The sequence below is a fragment of the Rana temporaria genome, chromosome 4 (genome assembly GCF_905171775.1).
Source record: "Rana temporaria chromosome 4, aRanTem1.1, whole genome shotgun sequence".
NCBI lineage: Eukaryota > Metazoa > Chordata > Amphibia > Anura > Ranidae > Rana > Rana temporaria.
In genome coordinates this window covers 262,770,535-262,786,477 of record NC_053492.1, presented here as the reverse complement: position 1 = coordinate 262,786,477, position 15,943 = coordinate 262,770,535, and the positions used below count along the sequence as shown (strand labels likewise).

At 39.2% G+C, this 15,943-nt stretch overlaps 1 protein-coding gene across 1 annotated transcript in view; it reads right to left on the bottom strand.

Annotated features, from left to right (window-relative positions):
• Positions 1 to 15,943, bottom strand: part of AFG1L (AFG1 like ATPase) — a 171,341-nt gene that overhangs the window by 100,147 nt on the left and 55,251 nt on the right. The window contains exons 4-5 of the mRNA XM_040350205.1: positions 14,227 to 14,328; positions 13,356 to 13,486 (exon numbers count right to left, since the gene is read on the bottom strand). Of these exons, the coding sequence (XP_040206139.1) occupies positions 13,356 to 13,486; positions 14,227 to 14,328 (233 nt within the window). The remainder of the gene's footprint in view (positions 1 to 13,355; positions 13,487 to 14,226; positions 14,329 to 15,943) is intronic.

Here is a 15,943-nt window from a genome sequence, read left to right as displayed (position 1 = left end):
CTCCATTGTGTTTAGCTGGTTAGTGGGCATGGAGGAGGAGACAGGAACTGGGCTGTCATTTACCACTGTGTACACACCAACATGTGTGATTCTATAGTCATATGGGCTGCTCAGATGTCAGGAAATGCTCAGGGTAGAAATACATTGAAAACTGAGCATGTGCAGAGTTGCCAACAGTGTGCTGCAAAAAACCCAACTGCAGTGGTGACATGGACAGAAGGGGGAGATAGAGAACAGGATTAACCAGGTTTTTGCAGAATACATAAAACAAAAGAAGAAACAAGAAAGAAAAGAAAGAAAGAAGGAACAGCATTTAATACAGCATTTATTGATAGTTTTTAATGATGTGGGTTTAATGGCACTTCAAGAAACAGTAAACAAAGAAAGGAAGGCATAAAAAACTGTTTTCAGATAACCTTATAACCACAGATGTGTTTTAAATATTCTTACCACACATTGAAAGAAGTGAGGGTTGCAAATGGCTGTGCAAAAACATCAGGAAGATTTGAAAATGATAATAATAATTATGGAATAGGGGCCAATTATACATTCCCTTCAAAATGAATAGACTAAAGGAAACACATTTTAGTTATGGTAGATTTCCAAAATATTCCATATCTTAGGAAGATTTTGCAATATGCCTAATTTTCTCACCCATATTTAAGTTTAATTAATAGAAACAATGTTCCTATTTCATTATGCATTTAAAGCACACAAAAAACACTGTATATTATTGTATGTGTACAAAGCAAATCAGATCATTTTTAATTAAAGAATAAGAGTGCTTAGTGAACAAAGTGGTAACAAACATTGGGGTGGACCTGTTAATTAGAAGCAACATACTGAATAGCACAAAACATGAATGTTTTTTGCATCCCTATTGTCCTCAAGGTATAAATGCTGAAAGATGAGGAGAATCTAGGTTATAGTACTTTAGTCGTCTACTTGTCCTCTGTTGTGGAGTGGAATCAAACGACATGGGCACTATTATAAGCTAACTGAACAACACAATTCAGCAGATGGCCCATCTGAAAAACATGTAGCTTCATAGTGGGGTGAAGCTTTATTCTTGGTGTTTTAAACAACTGCTCATAGTCACTTTGCCCAATAGATCTTAACCTATAACCTTCCATAAACCTGATTCGCTGCACAAATAAAGTGTACTTCAAATAAATCCCAAACACATGGCTTCTTTTGTTATATAAAGACATGCACACCATTTTATTTTAAATAAATAATTGCATCAATGACTTTTAGTTAGCAGAAATATGGCTATGTATACCTCTTAGCTTATAGTAGAGCAACAAAAATACAGAAAAAAAGCAAGGACTTATACACACCCTGAGGAGTTAATGACGAAAATATTTTATTAATAGAACATACACAAATAATTAGTAGCACTTTGCATAGATCCCCCAATATACCAATACGGAACTCCCTATAACAAAAGGGGTTCTATATAAAATATTTCCCTCCCCAACAAAATTTCTCTAAAAGAACCAAACACACTGTGTAGGGAAAGGTGTTGCCCTGGTGTACCTAAGGGGCAATAAAGACAATCCCCACAGTCAATAAACCCACCCTCCCCAATATAGACACCCCCTAAATACCTATTAGATGACTCTAAGCATGCTATTACAGGACCCCTTCAGTTCGTTCTTAAGACGGGTCATTGTATGTCTATATAGACACAAATGACATATCTCTCACTATGCTGTAATGGAAAGATGCACTGTATTGAATCCACACTCTAATACCCACAACAGTGTTTCCAGTCAGATGTCAGTCAGTCAATGGCGCTGTAGTGCAAGGAGTTAAAAATGATCACATAGGGAACAATTCAAAGTATTTTGGATTTATTATTCAGTGAAAAAAACCTTGACAAGCAGGTGAGTTGAACCAAGGATATGATCTGTCCTGGCTGCTTAATTAACAAGCAGATTATAAATGTGAACAAAAATGTTTACCTCTAAGGCCCTGTACACACGACCAGTTCATCCGATGAGAATGGTCCGACGGACCGTTTTCATCGGTCCACCGCTGAAGTGGCCTGATGGTCTGATGTGTGTACACACCATCAGTTCAAAATCCGATCGGGTCAGAACGCGGTGACGTAAAACACACGACGTGCTGAAAAAAACGAAGTTCAATGCTTCCATGCATGCGTCGACTTGATTCTGAGCATGTGGGGGTTTTGAACCGATGCTTTTGTGTACTAACCATCGGTTTGGACCGATGGTCAGCCGTCCATCGGTTCGATTTTAAAGCAAGTTTTAAAATTTTGGTCCGAAGGACAAAAGACCGATGGGCCGTACACACGGTTGGTTTGGACCGATGAAACTGAACCTCGGTCCATTCTCATCGGTTTTGACCGGTCGTGTGTATGCGGCCTTAGCTTATAGTTACATATGGTAAGCCAGGTTGGAAATATAGACAGGTCCCATCCAACCCAATTTAGGTGTGTTGTCGGTTCAAGGTTTAATTTTTAAAAGTTTGTATATCTCTCTCTGTATATTGTGCTATTTGAGGACGGCATCTAGAAGCTTTTTTTTATTTGTCAGTTGATACTACTACCTAGGGAAGGGAGTTTCATATTTTTGCTGTTATGTCCATAATGAACCCCCTCCTGAACAGTCACCACCGGTAAGTAAACACCTCCCGTCTAAGGTGAATGTGTTTAGTTTAGTCATTCCTTGTAACTATGAAGTTTTTCTAATTCTAGAGCATCTTTCTATTGATTGAGGAAGTAAATTGCATACTCAAGATGAGACCAAAACAATGTTTAAAGGGGTAATGGTATTGATTTGTCCCTAGAATAAATACCCTTTTTAATGCATGTGAATATTCAGTTTACTAGCAGCAGCCTAGAATTGCATGCTATTGCCAAGTCTGTGGTCTACTAAGACCCCCAAACCTTTTGTCATCACTTATTCTACCAGTGTAACCCATCCTAATGAATATATTGCCTGTAAGTTCTTAGCACCCAAATAACTGCATTTATCAACACTGCCAAATCCCTACTCATCCCACTATATTTTCCAGGTCTTCCTGTAATGTTGCTACAACCTGTGAATTTCTAAATCCAACCTCAATGTTGTTTATAAACAATTGAGCAATGGCCCCAAGACAGATCCATGGGCACCCCACTCAAAAAACATTAGCCCATTCAGAGGCTGAGTAATTTACCATTACCCTCTGTACCCATTCTTAAAGCCAGCTTTGAGTGTAAGCATATGCACTCGCCTCTGCTCCAATAGACCCAAGTTTATATATTAGGCATTTGTGGGGCAGAGTGTCAAATGCTTTTGCAAAATTTAGCTAAACATCTACTGCCCTTCTTTTATCTAGGTTACTGCTTATTTCTTCATAGCATGTTAACAGGTTGGAGTGACAAGAGTGACCTTTTAGAAAACATGTTAAATGGTTACCATTTTCTCTAACAAATTCTCCAATAAAATCACTTAGCGTTCCCTCAAACACCTTGTAAATTATTGATGTTAGGCTAACTGGTTTGTTGTTATACATCTAGACCTTTTTTGAATAATAAAACCACATTTGCTCTGCTCAAATCAGTCTGCATCATTCCCATCAAGAGCAGTGGTTTGGCTATCTCTGAGCTAAGCTCCCTGAGAACTTGTGGGTGTAAAGCCTAGTAAACATTGCTATATTTTTCTCATTTAACCCAGCGGGTTGAAGGAAAAAAATGATAGCTCAGGTTGGAGCCGCTGTACTAACAACCCGATGTTAGTACAGTGATCTCCCCTGCTGTTCTATTGTGTTCTGACAGGGAGATGGCCCCCCTTCCAGAACACTCCAGTCAGCACTCTCAGCCAATGGCTGAGAGCGCTGACTGGGAGTCGATCGGCAGAACTTCTTTCGGTCATGCTCCTTTCACAGGAGCCAGCCCGGCTGCAGTACACATGGGCTAAATGTCGGTGGGTTTCCATTCAACTGGCCAATGCCACCGGACATTCAGCCCATGTTCAGCCCGGGCTTAAAGTGGATGTAAACCCTCTCCTATACCCAGTAAAGTTAATAGCCTCAAATGATATACATGTAACACTTACGTAGGGAGATTTGTTTCATGTGTATCTGCGGTCTCCAGCTGTCTACATTCTTTAGAAAGTGAACATCATATTACAAATATTTCTTCCTGTTTCAACAGTGGGTGTGGAGACTGGGCATACACTGTGTGAGAGCTGATAGGAGGAAAGGCACCCCCCCTCCAGATAGGCAGAATAACGAAGAAACTTGCAGAGCTGTACTGTGAATAGACAAGCTCTCTGCTTATCCATCTCTTATGCCGCGTACACACGGTCGTTTTTCGTCATGAAAAAAAAACAACGTTTTTAAAAACGTCATTTAAAATCATTGTGTGTGGGCTTCACATCGTTTTTCGGCTTCTGAAAAAAGACACAAAAAAAATTCGAACATGCTGCATTTTTTAAAATGTCGTTTTTCGCATTGTAAAAAATTAACGTGTGTGGGCTAAAACGACGTTTTAAACCCACGCATGCCCAGAAGCGAGTTATGAGATGGGAGCGCTCGTTCAGGTAAAAATACCATTCATAATGGAGTAAGCACATTCATCACGCTGTAACAGACAAAAAAGCGCAAATCGTCTTTACTAACAAGGAATCGGCTAAAAGCAGCCCCAAGGCGAATAGAACTTCCCCTTCAGAGTGCCGTCGTACGTGTTGTACGTCACCGCGCTTTGTTCATCATTTTTCAAAAACGATGGTGTGTGGGCAACATCGTTTTTAATTATGAAGTTGGAAAAACTTTGTTTTTTGGACATGCTGAAAAACGTAATTTTTTTTCATGCCGAAAAACAAACGTGTGTACGCGGCATTAGTTCCCTCCCAACACAAATTTCCAGCTTCTTTTAAATCATGTGTCGGAGAACTTGTCAGGAGTTATCATGCTGATAACAGAGGAAAGGAGCAGCAGAAAGACACACAACTCAGAGCTTTTGAGAGAGATGTGCCCAGGTCAGATTTCATGAATGGGGTTTACAACCACTGTAAGCCATAAGGTCCTAGTTAGGTTTTATTTTTTAAATCTTGTCGAATCACATTTTCTGACAACCACAATGGGGTTACTCTTGCATAGCTATCTCTTCTAATGAAGGTATTATATGTGAATAAGCTGAAGAAAATTTCATTTAACACATTAGCCTTATCTGTGTCATTTGTGACTAAGCTCCAATGTTCATCCATCATAGGGCCTACTTTTTTAGTCCTTACCCTTTTTACTGCTGATGTATTTATATTATGTGTTTCTCATACTCAATTTTAGCTGCCCTGATTGTCCTCTTGCATTTCTTATTGCATTGCTTGCATCCCTTAAATGCCAAAGTGGTCTCTTCTATTTTATATTTTTTGAAAGCCAGTTCTTTCTACGTAATTTGTGTGGGAAGAATAGCATTGAGCTACATGAGTTTAACTTTTGTTCTCACAAGGAATGGAATGGTGAATGCTATTATTTAACATACCCTTAGAGCACTCCCACTTCTCCTCCGTGTTCTTTGTTAACAGTTGATCCAATTTGGTATTACCTAGTAAAGAGCGCAGCCTGTAGAAGTTGGCTTCCTTTTTTTTTTACATAAGAGCTTTAGTGGTACCCACATGTTTATTCACTTTATAACTACCTCTTTCCTATGGGGCACACGATGAAGCAGAGGAAGCTATCCAAGTACAAAAAAGCCAAATGTTTAAAACACAAGAAACCTTGGTCACAGACCAGTCCCAATGGCATTACCCAGCCAAAGAGAACACATTTGAACTCAAAATATAAAAGTAAAAAATTGTTTTACCTGACAATATATTTTTAATTCTGTTCGAGAATTTTTACCACACAGCACAATGTAGTCAAGAAAGTCACCTTATTTTCCATATTATAAGATTGCAATATAACTTGGTCATCCACTAGGCTCAAGCCTGCTAAGTGCAAATTGAGGAAGCATTACCAAACTAATTACATTTGCCCCCTGCTCTCCCCACCTGTATGCAAGCTCCAATCTACATGTTAGTTTGACAGCACTGTGATCTCAACCTGGCTCACACTGGTGGCCCTGTTCTGCTGGGCAGGGGATTAATAAAGTAAATCTGTGCCCAGATAATGCACATTAAGTATTTACTTATTCTGAACGAGCACTAAAAGTACTTTAAAACAAGTTCTCATTCATGACTGTATCTATAAGCAATGTGGAGCAATTCATTTTCAGATTTTAGAACACTGGCACTGTTTTTTCTATAAGCGCAGAACGCACCAGGTGTTTCCAAGCTGGTAGAAACCAACCAAAACAAAACTTTTTTGGGGTAGCTCTTTAGCTGCTACAAAAAAAGAAAATAGTTTAATGGCCATAGTCTGGACACAGGTGGATTTTAAGCACAGTTAAAAAAAAAAAAAAAAGGAGAAAAGGGCAATATATAAAAATGTATACGTAATACATTTTTAATCAATACATAATTGGATTAGAAATAAATTGTATGTGTATATTGTTTGATCAGTAAAATTCCAATACCACGCCTTTTTGTATTATTTGAGATAGTCAAACCATACATAAAGTTTTATCTTCCCAACACAAAAAAACTCTACAGTCCATGATTTTAATAGCATGAGAACACTGGCACTTTGCGTATCTATGTACTTGCAAAAGAGAATCAAAAGATATTCCCTTAAAACATTTTAACACTACCTGTAGTCCTTTATTACATGTTGCTGCCTATTTATTTTGTTTGTATATACTATGAAGTATAATACATTACACTATGCAATTATCACTTAGGACTTATTATTTTTTTGGTCTGTATTTCTTTCTTCCTACCTTTGTCCTACAGTCTTCTATCACAAGTTCTACTCTGGCACTAAACTCTGAACTCTGGGGTGCAGGGGAGTTGTGACATGTCCCCGCACTGGCAGTTATGGACTGAGGGCTCATTTGATATCATATTGATCCATTGCATGCATTATGTCATGTTAAAAGTGATATTTTTTTAATTATACGTACCTAGGTGGATGCAGTATTGGTACAATGCTGCATCTGTCCCCCACCAGGTCTAAAACCAAGCAATCAAAAGACCACCAAGTGCTCGGTTCTCAAAGCTCTTCGTGAGCAGAGAGCTGGTGGCTGTCAGTCACCGTCTCTCTGCTCTGCCCCCCCATGCTCTCAGTGGAGCACTGGGCTGTGGAGGTGGCAGGAGCGGCTGGCTCAGGCTCTCAGTAGCTCGCTGAGCCAAATGCCGGTACAGGGTTGTGGGCTGATCGCAACTTTATTGTCGGGATCTTGGGCCAGCCTGGACTCGTTCTGTGAAGTCAGCCAACAGCGGGTTTCAGCGGAGTGACAGGAGTGCAAAATGAACTGCACTCTTGTGATCCACAGAAGTATAGCCAAACAAACTTTGTCTGTACTTCTTCTTTAATGTGTATTGAGTCAAGGCAGCCTATTTGAATGGGCTACTAACACAATACAAAAAATATAATGTTAATGTGTTCCCAAATCTACTTGCAGTTTTTTTTTTTTTTTTAAAGCCCCCCCACCCCATGTATATAAAACATAGGCATCATGGGCGCATACATATGAAAATGATGACTGCTCTACACATTACATTTCGCTGCCTACAGATTACAGAAGTCGCCAATTCACAGGTGCACACAATTCTAGAAACATAGAAAAGTGACGGCAGAAAAATACTGAGTAGTCCATCGAGCCCATTTTATTTAGGCTTGACATGCCCGGTAACTATTTACTTGTAGATACCTTATTGCAACTACCACCATTTAACATTTTCCATGGTCCCTGCTTTCAGAAAATATATAATATTTAGACGTTTAACTAATCTTCAGGCCTACTGTCTGTATTTTAACATGTGTGCAAAAAAAGAAACAAATTTCAAAAAAGAGAAAGGATTAAGGTAAAGGAAAACAGAATCCACAGAAGGCACAGACCACATGTCCAGGAATTGCCTGTCCTGGGGAACAGAATGCCTTACATGATCAGGAGGAAACTATAATAGCATAGGAAGCTCCCCAGGCTTCACACAGCAAGCTTGCCAAAAATAAAGGAACTGATTGAGTCTCTGCAGCAGTATAAGCCATAGTGGAGTCTATATCTGGATCAGCAGACAGCAGAATAGATATCTATGGGCATGGTCAAGTGTACAGCAGCAATCCGATGAGACCCCAACACAGAGCTTGTCAGATTCACCAATGACCCTATTAAAAACAGATCCCACTGGCATGTGCTTTGAAGATTCTCAATCTGAGTCAGAAATAACAATAGGAATCCAAGTATAATTAAAGGCAAAACTTTTTATTTTGTTTTGGATAGAGTGCAGAGGGAATAGGACCGCTGTCAGGTTTTTATTGCTGTCTGTGCACCCATTAGGAAGATTCATCCTCTCTATTTGTCCCGTTTACCATTATTACTGAAAGTAAAAGAAAATCCCAAATTTTGGGTTGTCCCTAGAAAAGTAATATAAGAGAAATCTTTCAACTGGGACACTAGTTCTGCTGGCCTGGGGGCCCTCCAGGGAATTCTCTAATTTGCAGGGTCTTCCTCTCATTCCCTGTTCTAGCTATGGGACAAGAGGTTAAAGGGTCACTAAAGGAATTTTTTTTTTTAGCTAAATAGCTTCCTTTACCTTGCTGCAGTCCTGGTTTCATGTCCTCATTGTTCGTTTTTGCTTTGATGTTGCTGTAAATCCTCTCTGTTTTGGACACTTCCTGGTTGCCTGTTTCCTGATAACCACAGTACTGGGAGATTTCTCACGGTGGTCACTAATCAAGGAGGTGTGATTACTGTGTGTAAAACGAAACTGGATTGGTGCTGAGGAGTTTTAGACAAAGTATCACTGCTCTCTATTGGCTGACTGCCCTCTAGTGGCTCTCTGTACATCAGAGAACCAGCAAACAACAGCAAAAACGAAACTACACTGCAGGCACATTATATGATTGTTTTTTTATCAATTTTTAATCATTTTTAAAAGGAATCAGTTAACTATTATGTCTCTATGCCCTGTAAACAGTCATTTCAGCTAAAAAAAAAAATTCCTTTAGTGACCCTTTAAGGGAAATCTCCCCAATGGGGTACAGATGGCAAAAAAATGAACCAACAAGGGTTATAACACTCCATACACTATCCAAAAGAAAAAAAAAGTTTTGCCTATAGTGCTACATTAAAGATAAGCTGCCAATAGACCTAGAGCTTTGTGCTGCCAAAGAGGAAGCAGTGAAAAGGTCTGAACATCTGCTAGCAGCTTGATTCAATAATTGCATACATACTCACAGAAAGTCAGTTGAGATAAGAGGTCTGGCAACTCTAGCAAAACGATGCAGTGCTGAATCGCAAAAAATTGCCTGGTCATTAAGGGGGCAAATTGTCCGGGGCTGAAGTGGTTAAAGGCCAAGTTCACCTTTTAAAAAGGTTGGAAAATTGGCTTTTTACATTCTCTCCTGTAGTCTGAAGCATGCAGAACTGACTGTTATGGTAAAAATGCATGTCTGATTTCTTATCTTTGACAATGGGTGTTAAAGGCCAAGTTCACCTTTTTTTTTCTTAATTATAGTTACCCTATGTACTAATATACCATTAATGTACTTTTGCAAAAATAAAACAGCTTTCAATTTATTCTATACAAGCTTACCTCTCTGACTTCACAGCTGTTTGACCCTTTCATGACTAAGCCCATTTCTGACATTTGGTGTTTACAAGTTAAAATCCGTATTTTTTGCTAGAAAATTACTTAGAACCCCCAAACATTATGATATATATATATATATATATATATATATATATATATATATATAAATCTCCATAGGTGTCGCTTTAAAAAAAAATTACGGTTACCAGGTTAGAGTTACATAGGAGGTCTTTTTTCTTATTTATTTTTATAATATAAAACGGTGTTTTTAAAAAAAAAAATTTGATCACTTTTATTGCTGTCACAAGAGATGTAAACATCCCTTGTGCCAGTAAGAAGTGGTGACAGTTACTCTTTATGGAGGGATCGGGGGTCTTTTAGACCCCCGATCCCTCCTGTGCACTTCAAAATATTCAGATCGCTGAAAACGGCGATTCTGAATACTGTGTATTTTTTTAAATCTGGCGCCATTGGCAGCCAAGTAACCCGGAAGTGACGTCATGACATCGCTTCCGTGTTTACATTGAAGGGACTGAATCAAAGCCATTCGCGGCTTCGATTCAGTCTCTGTCTAGGCACCGGAAGTGGCGCATTGTGGATCGGGTCTCCCTCCGGGATAACAACCGTGCGGCTTTTAGCCGCATCGGTTGTTATCCCTGAAAAGCAAATCACTGGCTCTAAAAAATGATACCGGAATGATGCCTGCAGCTGCGGGCATCATCCCGGTATAACCCCCGAAAGCCGAGGACGCATATATACTTACGCTCGGCGAGAAAGGGTTAAAAACACTGCTCGATTATTTCTGCCTTACTTTCTGGAAAGACTATAGGTCAAGGAGTTGACCAGTTGATGTCATTAGCATAGGCCCTGCATCATCTACCCTTTAGCTGGTCAACTCCTTCCTGTGTCATGACCTAAAATCTGACCAGGAAGTAAGGCAGAAATAATCGAGCAGTGTAATAATTCAAACAGCTTTAAAGTCAGTGAGGTAAGCGTGTGTAGAATAAATGAAAAGCTGTTTTTTTTGCAAAATAAGTACATTAACGCTATATTGGTACATAGGGGAGATGGAATTTAGAAAACAAAAAGGTGAACTTAGCCTTTATCACCTATTGTCAAAAGATGAGAAATCAGACATGCATTTTTACCATAACAGTCAGTCCTGCATGCCTCAGACTACAGGAGAGAAACTAAAAAGCCAATTGTCCACCCTTTTTAATCTAGCCAAAGTGGACCCAAGTTATAAATGAAGGGACAATACGTAATCAACATAATCAAACTGAAAACAGTATTACAATTAATAAAACCTTTAAGCTACAATATATGATGCTCATATTCTGTTGTTAATGGAAATAAAAAACAGAAACAAATGTACTGGTGTCATTTTAAAATGCTACTCTTAACCAGAGGCTCAACTAGCAAAATACATGCTTGTACAAAGCAATATAGAGGAGCTTCAGATAATTGGCATGCAATTTACGTGCATTTAACTCCTCTTTCTGCCATAACACAGTTGTAACGATTTTCCTTTTTACAGAGCTAAACATTACTTCTGAACCAGTGTTTGGAAAGCTCTGTAATAACATTTGGATTATATGACTGAGAGGACTACACTGAACTATGAGACTGATGAGTAAGAAAAAAAGCTGGATAGATCTGCCCTGGGCTGTAATGTAGTGTTTTGATGCGGCAAGATTCAAATGCCTTTTGCCTTGGGAGAATAAATTGATTTGTAAAAGCTATCTAATTAATAAAGCAAGAGTCACTTGATGTGCTTGCTTGCCAATTTACTCTCTTTTGATCTTGTCCCCTTACTTATACTGTAAAATTACAGCTCTGTTTCAGAGCGGGAGAAGTAAGCAGGAAAACAATGAGCAACGTATTCTTGTAATAGTCTTTTTTTATAGTATTCAGCATTCATTATATCGTAGAACAAAAGCGAAGGCTACAAATTACCACTAATGGCAGTCTACTAATGAAGAGAATGGAGAAATTTCATTAGCATTTAAGAGAAAAGATTTATTATGACCTAGACTTGCTTTCTATTATGACTCACTTAAGTAAGAAAAAAGAGGAAAGAAAAATCTAATAGTTAATTTACATGTGTAAGTGGCTGAGACTCTGTCATCTGCTGATTGGTACAGAGCCATGTAATGAATAGCAAATATAAGCATATAAAACCAGTAATTAGTGTTGGCGCAAATGATGTGCATCTTGCTAAAAAAAATCTGTGTGTTTGTCTTCTGTTTAGCAGGTACCCTGTCAATTATATTAAAACCACTAAAAAATATTCTCCAAGTCAAAGATAACTTCCCATTTGCTAATTAAAGCGGAGCTCCAGTCATATTTTTTTTTTTTAAAGTTAAAATTATATACATACCATATTCCCTTAAGCATACTAACAGCTCCCCAATCGATCAGCCAATCATAGTAATCACTTGCCTTTATGCTGCATGTCATTTTCTGTCCGTTTCAATTGCATGTGTGGGCATCAGCTGCCCAATTCCTGTTTCTTCCCAGTTTACGGTGGAGAGGTGCATGCTAGGTAACTAGCATGCACCTATCGAATGACTACATACAGTTATAGCTGCTTTTCGTTATTAAAAAAACCTGTTCTGTGACAATCTTCTCCCTGAATCAGCTGCTGCAGTCCCGCGATCGCTGCTCTTTGATTCTCTGAAACTCCCTCTTGTCTGTCAGCAAGGCTACTGTGAACTAAGGGCGTTGTGCCCTTTTTGAAAATGGCGCTGTGATCCACCCCAATCGTGTCATTTCTTTTATGGAAATAACGCGATTTTTGGATGACACTCGGTATAGGTATAGGAGAAAACATACCGCGGTGCAGGAAGAAGGCAGATTAGCTATTCTACCTAGCAACAAGGATTAAGAGGCATGTAAAATTTTTATTATTTTTTTTACTCTGTTAATGACATTATTTTAAAACTACTGATGCATAGTTCAATTTGAGGATGGAGCTCTGCTTTAAAGTTAAAAGCATATAACATATTTTATAAAATCACTTAACAATAAAAACTTTTTTTTTAAGCAACTCTTTCATCCCCCCCGAGACCAAGTTATTCTCTGATTGGGTGCTCCCATCTTGTCTCTCACAGTATAGAGAAGGTAAAGCCAGACTGTCAATCACAGCCCAAAAGTTACATACATCTCTGCCCTTCCTATGACAGTCATGTGTCACTGATATCTGCATATGTGACCAGGGACATGATTACAGATTTAGATGATGTATGCACTTTGACAAAATATCAAAAGGTGCATGTCAATAACAGTGCCGTTTAGTCTACATGGAAGGCGAAGTTTATGAAACAGCTGATGGGGCACATCATGAAGATACCACGGTAATGTGGAAAAAAGCACAGTTGTCGAATGCATGAGTGTGCACAGTTTTCTCTCACTGTTATTTCAAGAGACTGAGCATGGAAACCACACTCACAAATAAGAGCCGAGAAGCCAGTGACTTTGATTTCCAGTAACTGATAACCGTCAGTGACAGTAGACAGAGACCTCCTGACACAGCAAGGTTTACTAGATTGGAAACTACAGAGTGATCAAAAATGAGTATTCTCCTATCACAACGACCAGCAGGCTGCTCTGACCTGGTCCTTCGTGAACCGTTATATATGTCAAAGAACTGAACTGGGCTAAATTAAGTACCCTGGGTAAAAAAAAAAAAGTTAATTTTCTGTTATTCACCTGAAACTCATCGAAACACAACAAACAGGCTTCATCACTTATTTCTTCAGCTATAGGGGCAATAGGGTCATAGGTGTTGGCCATGAATCCTGCTTTTCTTTTTGGTAAACTTTTCTTAAGGCGATGTATTCCTGTGTACAAAAAAAAACTACTTCAACATGGTCACCTATGGATAAGGTAATTTGAAAAACTTAAATTTATTCTACAAAAACAGTAAATGGTGAATGTCAATTACATACAAAAATTCTTAAAGCGGAGGTCCACACAAAATTGGAACCTCTGCTTTTCGGGGAGGGGGTGCTGATACCTGTATAATACAGGTAATTGCACCCACTTCTGGTCATAGACCCCCGCGGGGGTTATGCCACTTCCCGCCCCCCTCTGCTGTCTTCTGGGAAACACACAATGCTTCACTTCCGGATTCCCTCACCGAGGATGGCGGCGGCAGCATCTGAAGACCGAGGAACGGGTCGGCTTCGGGTGCCGACATCGCGGGCACCCTGGACAGGTAAGTGTGCATTTATTAAAAGTCAGCAGCTGCAGTATTTGTAGCTGCTGGCTTTTAATAAAAAAAAATTTAGGCGGACCTCCGCTTTAAGATAAACACCAGTAACATAGAACTTTTATTATACCACAGACTGGTATAATAAAAGTGATCGTTCACTTTAGGTGCAACACCAGAAATCATATTGTCCATTTATTTTACTGACACTGTAAAATCAGTATAGGTTGTAAACAATCTATTGTGCAAGAGCCTGTTCCATATATGCTTTTTTTTTTTAAGGAACCAGATACAGAGGGTCCATAGTGTACTTTATAGTTGATACTCAAGCCTAGCTAACACATTAGTGATATACAGTAGCCAACTTACTTTCATGTACGTCAAGCATAAATCCATGAAAGTGCACTCGCTTTTTTCTTTCTACTTCAACATGTGCAAAAAACATGTCCATAACCATGGTCTTGCCAGTGCCTTGAAATAAAAAAAAGAATGTATTAACATATTCATTACACATTTGACTACATTCAACCAATCATGTGACTAAAGATCCTGTATAATGTAAATTGTAGACAAGGATCTGTACATATCTTAAAGATATCTGGCCAGAAGAAAAAAAAATAGATCCACTATGTGGAATAAAGAAATTAAATTTCTCTAAACTTGGCCATCTAGTAACCGCCATCAAAACCTTTGCAGCATTTAAGAATCAGCTGTACTTTTAAAAATGATGACATGTATCACCTAGCTACAGTGCTATAATAATAAGGCCTTAGCTGTAACAGTACACATTACAAAATGCTGTTTATTAAATTGTTTACCAAAAAACGGTCTTCTGTATGAATCTTAATTACTCTTAAAGCGGAGGGGCCACTATGTTGAAAGGATTGGGTCAAAAAGCTGCTTGTGCTTACAGCTTGTTGCTTACAAAGTCGTACTGAAATCGTGTCTTATATTATTCAGGTACGATTTGCATGCTACTTGAGGGTTTAACATTTAGGTCTATGGACATCAACTCGCATGGAAGTTGGACCAAAGTAGAGCTGGGATAACTTTAACCACTTAACCCCCGGACCATATTGCTGGTCAAAGACCAGAGTACTTTTTGTGATTCGGCACTGCGTCGCTTTAACTGACAATTGCACGGTCGTGCGACGTGGCTACCAAACAAAATTGGCGTCCTTTTTTTCCCACAAATAGAGCTTTCTTTTGGTGGTATTTGATCACCTCTGCGGTTTTTAGTTTTTGCGCTATAAACAAAAATAGAGCGACAATTTTGAAAAAAAATAATATTTTTTACTTTTTGCTGTAATAAATATCCCCCAAAAATTATATAAAAAAACGATTTTTTTCCTCAGTTTAGGCCGATACGTATTCTTCTACATATGTTTCGTAAAAAAAAAAAAAAATCGCAATAAGCGTTTATTGATTGGTTTGCGCAAAAGTTATAGCGTTTACAAAATAGGGGGTATTTTTATGGCATTTTTATTAATATTTTTTTTTTTACTAGTAATGGAGGCGATCAGAGATTTTTTTCGGTACTGCGACATTATGGCGGACACTTCGGCCACTTTTGACACATTTTTGGGACCATTGTCATTTTTATAGTGATAAAAGTGCATTGGATTACTATAAAAATGCCACTGGCAGTGAAGGGGTTAACACTAGGGGGCGGGGAAGGGGTTAAGTATGTCCCTGGGTGTGTTCTTACTGTGGGGGGGGGGGTGGCCTCACTAGGGGAAATCACTGATCTTCTGTGTATGAACAGAGGATTAGCATTTCCCCCCCTGACAGGACCGGGAGCTGTGTGTTTACACACACAGCTCCCGGTCCCGCTCTGTAACGAGCGATCGCGTGTGCCCGGCGGCAATCTCGCCCGCCGGGCACGCGCACAGGAGTCGGGGGCGAGCGGTGGGCGCGCGCGCCCCTAGTTGCCTGCGAGAGAGCCGACGTAGAGCTACGGGCTCTCGTGCAGGAGAGCCAACCTGCCGCCGTAGAATGACGGCGGCAGGTCGACAAGTAGTTAAAGTCGGTACGACTTAAAGTCGTGCCAATATGAATGTAAGTCATTGAAAATCATGGAGAATGA